This window comes from Diabrotica undecimpunctata, chromosome 2, assembly GCF_040954645.1.
Source record: "Diabrotica undecimpunctata isolate CICGRU chromosome 2, icDiaUnde3, whole genome shotgun sequence".
In the NCBI taxonomy this organism is placed as follows: Eukaryota; Metazoa; Arthropoda; class Insecta; order Coleoptera; family Chrysomelidae; genus Diabrotica; species Diabrotica undecimpunctata.
The window spans coordinates 45,571,187-45,579,759 of record NC_092804.1 but is presented as its reverse complement, the minus strand read 5'-3'; the positions used below and the strand labels follow the sequence as shown (position 1 = coordinate 45,579,759).

The 8,573-nt window shown below is 30.3% G+C and overlaps 2 protein-coding genes across 4 annotated transcripts in view; one reads left to right on the top strand and one right to left on the bottom strand.

Moving 5' to 3' along the window:
• Positions 1-239: 239 nt before the first annotated feature.
• On the bottom strand, positions 240-3,542 carry EMC1 (ER membrane protein complex subunit 1). Its single transcript, XM_072522801.1, has one exon. The coding sequence runs from the start codon at positions 3,497-3,499 to the stop codon at positions 821-823; it is 2,679 nt and encodes an 892-aa protein (XP_072378902.1). The 5' UTR covers positions 3,500-3,542; the 3' UTR covers positions 240-820.
• A 4,184-nt stretch (positions 3,543-7,726) lies between these two features.
• Positions 7,727-8,573, top strand: part of LOC140434494 (cytosolic carboxypeptidase-like protein 5) — a 77,372-nt gene continuing 76,525 nt past the window's right edge. Inside the window, exons 1-4 of one of the 3 annotated variants that reach the window (XM_072522798.1) lie at positions 7,729-7,855; positions 7,909-8,071; positions 8,120-8,304; positions 8,366-8,497. In XM_072522798.1, the coding sequence (XP_072378899.1) occupies positions 8,205-8,304; positions 8,366-8,497 (232 nt within the window). In that variant the 5' untranslated portion in view covers positions 7,729-7,855; positions 7,909-8,071; positions 8,120-8,204. Of the gene's footprint in view, positions 8,072-8,119; positions 8,305-8,365; positions 8,498-8,573 lie in introns of all 3 variants that reach the window. The other 2 variants (XM_072522799.1, XM_072522800.1) reach the window with 2 other exon arrangements.

The following is an 8,573-nucleotide window of genomic DNA, read 5'->3' as shown; positions in this document are numbered from 1 at the left end:
CCCCTTGTCATGTAAAAAATGTGGGACAAGTAGAAACCATGTCACATGATTGAAATTTTTTGTTAGAAAAAAAGTTTTTTGTTTTAACACCGCATTCGTATTAAAAGGTGTCAGTCTTACCTGTCGGTAACCTAATAGGGTGGATATAAAACTAAATTTTTTAGAAGGCCTTAAACAGAAATTACTGATTTTCTAGGCTCCTCTTACCCCAGTGTACCTTACTTTAAATAATATACTAATACTTATTAAAAATTTAATAAAAATGATTATAATCATACAGGAACTAATAAATAATGTAATAAAAGTGACTTTACGAAAATGAAACTGTATGCTGAACTCTTACACAACAATAATTTTAGTAAAATAAGTTTGCAGATCGAAATGTTAACTTTAAGGTTCATATGAGATTTGGTGCACTTAATTATATTCCAAAACCAGTATAGTATAATATATCTAAATGTTATTTGGCCTTGAAAAATAAAAAAAATGTCAGAAGCAATTTCATTACTTCATTATAGACTATAAACATGTTTAAACTTTGTTTTTTTCCAAAATTCTACATTTATGATGGAATTACACTGAGCATTGTATCATCAGGACATTTGAATTAGTAGCAAATATAAAAAAAGTAAAAGTAGAAATAAAAGAATTGAATTAGTAGAACCATATACATACCATTTTTTTAATGGGCAACAGTTTTATCTACTTATAAATATTTTGAACTATTCTCAGAAACTACAATTTACTATTGAACAGACTTTTGAAACAAATTGTAATAAAAAATCTAATTTAAACAACATCAAATTGACTAGTTAACAATCTATTTCCACATTTGCTTTAGAGTCTTTTTTGAAGCAAGATATTTGGTAATATAACTAGCTAAAACAAGTCCTGTTAACACTAGTACAATCATTATATAATCAAAATCTTCCTTCAATACATCAAATGTCTTTGAAGGAGCCACCCGAGTATAAAACATATCTAAACCATGTATTAAGACATGGCAAGTACTTTCAAGTCTAGCAGCAGCTACCTCTATTCCCTTTATGCCACTTAATGACTGGTTGTAGTTAATGATAGCCTCTGCTGGTAGAGGAACCTCTGGCATATAGGGAATACAGCTTTCTTCGGGACCACAAGGTATATCATTGAATCTAGGCTGTAGCAGCAGCCAAGGTATCTCTATGACAACTCCAGTGGACAATCCAAGAAGTAGAAACTTATTTGTTATGCCTTTTTCTGTTAAAGTGACTGTTAAATCAACAGGAGTGGCTGGTAATATATAAGACTGTGTTTGGACATGAGGTAACACACTAATAGCATGAGAACTGAACACTGTACTATTACTTTGAACATGCCCTTCATATAATTCAGCAGAAACCACTTCAGTTCTTCTAAATCTCTCGCTAAAGTATGAGTACACTAACCAATTTTCAGAATGCACCATCTTAATAGGAGTTTTGGCTCTTTTGTGTGATGTTGAATACATGATAAGGCCAGAAATACCATCAATTAAGTATATACTTAATACATGCTTATGAACTGGATCTTCACTTACTGTGGCAACACTAATTAGATTGGGGTTGACATATTTATAATACACTGATCTATCAGGAAGAACCCTTCCTTGGGAATGTACCCTTTCGTTGGGATGCTTTGTGTTAACTGATACTATTTTTCCAGGACTGAACTTTATTTCCCATGTAGGAGTAAGTTTAAATTCTTCTTTGGTACTGTGGTAAAAATTGTAGCCTTTAAGACTATTTTTCTTACTATCTACTAAGAAAATATGATTCTGTTTTATATAATTATATACAAATAGCTTGGCTGTTGGTGGGTGCACAGTTGCTTGATGTTCAGACGAGAGCAATAAAACAGGTTTAAGATTATTTTCATCTTCATATGGCAACAACATTGCCTGTGCAAGCTTGTACTCTAACTTTTCAATGCCTCTTGTGGAATATCCTGTAATAGGATCAAATTGAAACAAAACTGCATTTCCACTTGTAGAATCTTCAGCAAGAAGTGTACATAGTGCAGGAAGTGGGGCATATCTAGCAGTTCTTTGTACAAACAGAAACATCTTATCCTTTTCCAATAACTTAAAAGGCCTAACATTTGGTAGTCTATAACTCCATGCTATTGAACCAGATAAAGTATCAATAGCAAACAATTTTCCTACTTTTGTTGCAACTACAATAAGTTTGTGGAAACCAAATTCATCTCTAACTAAACCATTAGCTGATAATAACTGACTACCAAAAATTAAATTGGACAACTGTTTAGCCTGAGTACTTAATCTGTGGATGAGCATATTAATAAGATTATTAGAATTTGTCTTAAATTCATTTTCAATTGAGGCATCTAATTCAGACATTGGTAATTCAAAAAATTCAGTAGCAACTATATCACTAAGTGCTTCCTCTATAGTCCACTGGACTTTCCCGTCTGGTATTTTAATTGTTAATAAAGCATTATCTGATGTGCTAATCACCAAGATACCATTAGAACCTTTTAAAGAGCTTGCAATAATTACTGGCACTCCTACTCCTATAGGATAGTCCACATCAACTCTTGACAACTCTTGCCCTGAGGAGTATTCCTTAGAAACTAGACTAATTAATTTATCAGGAGTACTACTAGCCTCAAACTGATATAATACCAGTTTATCCTCATTTCTAGCTATATAAGTTTCTCCAGAAATATCAATTTCTTTGATTTTAATATTTTCTTTTTCTATTTCAACAATTTTTTCTAATCTATTGGAAATTAACAGAAAAGCTGGAATGTTTGTGTTCAACTGCTTAATACTAATTGGTCCCAAGCCATCACCTAAGATACTTTGTATTGATTTTGAATGAACTGTATCATCTTTAGTAAGGAAATCAATAAAATACAACTGACCTGAATAGTCATTACTTGATAAACACACATACTTAGAGCTGGAAACCACACAATTTGAAGTATCTTTTACCCAAGGTGCTGATATTTTCAAGTTCTTTTCAATTACTTCACCTGTAGAAAGATAATAACTAGAAACTTCCAAATGGGATCCCAAAACTGGAATGATATTGACGAGTTTTCCATCTAGTACACGAAAGTCCATGGGTGGTAATTTATCGGTAATAATCGGCCATTCCGTAATAAGAGCTCCTGTGTTGATCTCCCAGCTTCGAACTATCCAAGTGTTTATTGTCCCTGATACTGTGTATATATCTCTGTCTATGTACAATAGTTTTATTTCATATTCTTTGGGGTCTTCTAATATATGTCTCCACAAAATCTGACCATTTTTGAGGTTTAAACTAGCTAAAACATTCTGTTCAGTGGCAATGACAATCCTCTTGGAATCAATTTCTGCAAATTTACTTTTTCCTATGAAAGATCGTTTCCAATCAAATTTTCCTACTTGATCTTCATAAATGGCACTTGATAAATTTACTACACTTATTAATATTAAATATAATTTTAAAAATACTAAATGTTCAACTTTTGCCATTATTGCTACATCAGAGTTCACATAACCTCTAAACGTTAACTGTAAAAAAGAAGAAAATTTAATATGTCATCCATAGATAAAGAATATATATTACATGTCATCACAGGTTCCAACAGGGCCGTGGGAGTCAATTGACGTAAATTGGGTGTTGTTAAACCATAGACGGCGGAAATTCTAGAAATGAAAGGTTTTAAAATACATTGTAGGAATTGACACAGAATAAATAACAATTTATGATATTTACATCGCTTGCCAAAAAGGCTAAACTGTGTAATTTCCCCAAATTGTATAGCAATATAAAATAACATTGTGTCGGATTAAGCAATGTTCAAGCAGATGTGAAAGTATAATATTACTTAACAAAATTGATCTTACTTGGCCGCTTCCGATAAAAATAATAAAAATCCTTTATAACGAAATGGCATACCTACATAATTTAGTGAGCTGTTTCAATTAACGTTAGTAATTTAAGTTTTATTGGTCAAATAAGTTCTGCACTTTATAATAAAAATCAAATATTTTTAAAACCTAGAAAAATATTAAATTCTGCCACCCAAGAGTGAAAGCGAAAATTGTAAATTCTTGAGTACAAGTTTATAATTAAAAACAAATAGGGATGTATTCTATTTTTTCTTACATATATATTGACGGTAGAATCAATAGAAACAATGTTTCCTTCCTCTTCTTCTTCTTCCCGCGACTAGGATTACTCCGGTTTGTCTGCCTCTTATTATGTTTCAGTCGTTGTTGACTGTACATTATCTTTCCACCTTTTTGGAGGCCTTCCAACGGGTCTTCTGCTATACGGCTTGTTGTTTTTACAGATGTTCGCTAATCTCTCTGGTCCCATTCGGTTTACATGTTCGTTCCAGTGTTTTTTTCTTGGTTTTATCCACCTGTTAATATTTTGAATTTTGTATTGTTCGCGTATACTTCTGTTGGTTTGTCTGTCTCTTAATGATACAAGTAATGAATACGATTTCCGTTAATATAAAAAGGTAAACTGTGATTTGAAATTCATACTATATTTAGTAATTGCAGTGAATTAAGATTAACTAAAATTTATATTGTGAACGGGTATATATAGAAACATTAGTCGAAACATGTTGGTAAAGATCAAAATACTGATATAAATCAAACCAAAAAAGGGAAGATTATGTTTGAGGAGCCTTTGGCCTTTATTCAATATGAAATTTTATTGAAATATTAATGTAAATAATAAAGTAAAAATATTTGCATTATCTTTTAAAATAAATAACGGAATAAGGAATATAATAAATAAAAATAAAAAGTCACAGATTGTACAAATATAATTTAAAAAATAAATCTCAACAGCATTCAACAGACTGTCAACTCATACAACTATCAGGAAGAGATCAGGATACAAACGATACAAGGATTATCTACATTTACAATGGGATTATCTACATTTAACAATGCTATTTTTGTTGTTGAAGATTTCAGAAACAAGGATATTACAACAGAAGTTGTGAGTTTACCGAAAGTACAAGCTGATAATAGCCGCAAATGTCAAACATGGAACAAAAAATTTCAGTACAGCAGTGTTGGCATGATTTTATAATGTAGATGCTGTATGCTTCAAATATAAAAAGATAAAGCTTTAGTTAGAAAAGTACATTTTGTTTATATTATGATATGAATTCTGCAATTTTTGATTTATATAAAACAATAATGAGTAACTATTTGTTTCTTTGGAGATTAATTGCAGTTAATTATTAGAAATTTTTTTAGCAATTACCCTTTGATAGATTAGGGGATAGATTTGGCAATCGTCAAATCAGCAGTTGCCAGATTACACCAGATGTTTGCAATTAATCTCGAAAGAGACAAATATTTACTCGTTATTGCTTCATATAAATTAAAAATTATTGCAGAATTTATAAAACAGTATAATCAAAATATACTTTTTAAAAGCTTTATCTCTTTATATTTGAAGCATATAACATATGCGTTATAAAAACATGCCAACACTGCCAAACCGAAATATTTTTGACATTTGCGACTATATTCAACTTGTACTTTCGGTAAACTCATGGTACAATGAATACACAAGGTATGATATTGCGCATGACATTTGACAGCTGGCCCAGGAGTGTGACGTAGTTAAGATCGCCTGAACCACCTCGAACCCATTATTACAGCTTAACGTACACATTAATTTTGAAATTATGGTTAAAAAGTGATCTAATTTTTTTTAAATGTTTTGTTTTGGTTATAATTGAATGAAAAATATATTTTCAGTAGCGTAAAACCTTTACTTCTCTTAGAGATTCAGGCAATTTTTGTTTTTGTTTTCATACATATAGTAATAATATAAATACTCTTTTTGTATGCAAATCCCTTGAAATTTAAAAATTTTCTGCAGAGGAAATACTGTGAATAGGTAAATAGTAGTAGATTTGCTTATTCTGATTCACTGTCACTCACTTCCAAGCAGTTTTACTGAAATAAAAACAAAATAGAGTACAATAGAGAAGAATCTGTTTTACAATTCAATATGGTTTTTTAGATGAGTTATAATGAAATTTAGTAAAATAAAAAATATACACATTACTATAACCTACCGATTATTATATGCAAAATTTACTTATCAAACAATATAATAATATGAAAATAAGACACAAATTAGTTCAAACGCAAAACACAATAAATATCGACTTCAGACGACTTTACAGCGGCAAGACAGAAAGCTTGTATAAAAACAAAAGTTCAACAATAATATCGGTTATCAATGGTGACTATTGCAAATTGCAAGTTATGAGATAATAAATATATTTTAAAGTATCTTAATACTGACTGAGTCATCTATTTTATAATAGAAAAATAATTTTGATATATGCTTATATATGACTGTGTCTTTATACAAATGGTGTTTAGTTACTATTTATTTATACTGTATAGTATATAGTATATAGTAGTTATTTGCCATTGTATATCTGGTTTTGTACCTTTTTCAAAGTACGCTGTGCAATTGCTTGTGGCAATAGTGACAATGAAGATAAAATCTTTAGGTTTCATACATTTCCTAAAGATAGCGTGACCAGAAAACTGTGGATTATATCTTGTTGTAGATAGGATAATTTTAATTGTAATACTGCAAGAATTTGTTATACATATTTTAAAACTGAAGATTACCAAAGAAATCTACAACAGGAACTTTTAAATTACGTTTCTAAAAAGGGTCTAAAACTCAAACCTGAGGCAGTACCTAGTCTTTATTTGCCTAAATCAACATCGGCTACCCTTTTAACCAACCAAAAGAAACGCGTACAAGGAGGCGAACACAGAGAGTCCAAAAAGTATGTTGAGCAGCTTTTTACTACTTCTAGGTCAACGACGTAAGTCTAAATCTTTATTTTTATTAATTATTAGTCATGAAACCTTAATGGTTTTTTCATATCGATTTGTTAAGTAAGAAATTAGCCTCAGCCTGCTATGCAATTTGCAATAAGAACTGTTTCGGAGGAAATCAATTTAGCATCTTCCAAAATAACATATTTTTCTTTGTTAAATCATGTTATCATTATTAAAATATACAATGTTATCATTATTATAAACAATACCAAGATAATTTTATGTGTGAATATTACAAAAATGTCATTTTAAATGTTGTGCAATATTGTGTGCCCTCACTACACTCATATTCGATGGCCAGCTAGCTCATTCGATATAAATAAAGTTGACTTTGTCATTATATATTTTGATTTTGTGTTTAGTTCAGTAGGTATATATACGTACAAATTTTGTGTACCTCCATTACCACTTTTCTGTATCTTTTTTAAACATCTGAAATATCGAACTCTGGAGTATAAGTTAATTAACCTGTACCTACGTGTAATAAAAGATAATTAAAACTTGTCTTATAAAGGATATCTATGTTTTATAAAGGATAAATATTATAATATCATAATTGTATCATCTCTTTATAATTACTATAATTAAATTAGCCAAATTATATAAAAAAACTTAAAATTAAAAGTCTTTCCTATACAACTGCATTCAAATGTTGCGGGAATAAGCGATCTTGACTACGTCATGCGCGAAAGCGAACCGATTTTGGAACATTATGTATCATACCTTGTGTATTCATTGTACCATGCGGTAAACTCAACCCAGAAGTTTATTATTCTGTGATATTACTATACGCTGATTTGATTCTGTGCTATACCACCGAACGGCGTTTGAAAGTTGAAAGGATACTCGCTAAAAATGGCTAGGTAAACAAATAATGACAAATGGTGAGTCAGGGCGTGCCAAAAGAAAAGTAAAATATGTAACAAAGAAGTTTTAAAAAGAATCAATAAATTACACTGAAATCTTAAAACAATATAGGAGGTACTATAAAAAACCCATATAGTAAAGATAAAATGGCAATTAGAATATTTTAGGTGCTGACTGAACGTCTTACAAATCATATCAATATCAAATGACAAAGACAAATATTAAAACAGCTGATTATTGAACTTGTCATATTTGTTTATTTGATTGCTTATGGTTTTCCAGAATTAGGAATTAGGATCATTATAATCTCATTTGATTTCGTCACAAATGGTATACATAACATTAATATTTATTTTATATACTAAAAATGTTTTCTAGGTCACAAAGGGTGAAATATCAAGTGCATTTCTATTAAATTTTTCAAATGACAGAAAGTCTAGGTTGACAAACTCTTCCTAAAATTATGGCAGGTATTTCTTGTTCAGGTTTTACTTTTTATAATGAATTTGATTCCGCAAATTTGGCCAAAGTAGAACATGTGCCAGGCTCAAGCCATGAAACTGGTAGGTTTAGTATAAAGTCATAATCCTATTTACCATATACTAAACTAAATTTATTTTGTAGCTTCAAAACATCATAAAAATGCTTTGGTGCAGGAAATTATTGATGCTGAGTTTAATCTTTGGACAAAACCTGACTGCTATGGCACTGAATTTGAGAATGGGAATAGGACTTGGTTTTATTTCGGTGTAAAAGGTAGATATATTTTTTAATGTACATACTTACAAAGACACTGTCATAATACTGGAATTATTGTGTTTTGCTCACAATC

Excerpts from the sequence above, each read along its gene's own strand:
- EMC1 (XM_072522801.1), bottom strand. The coding sequence starts at position 3,499 with ATGGCAAAAGTTGAACATTTAGTATTTTTAAAATTATATTTAATATTA.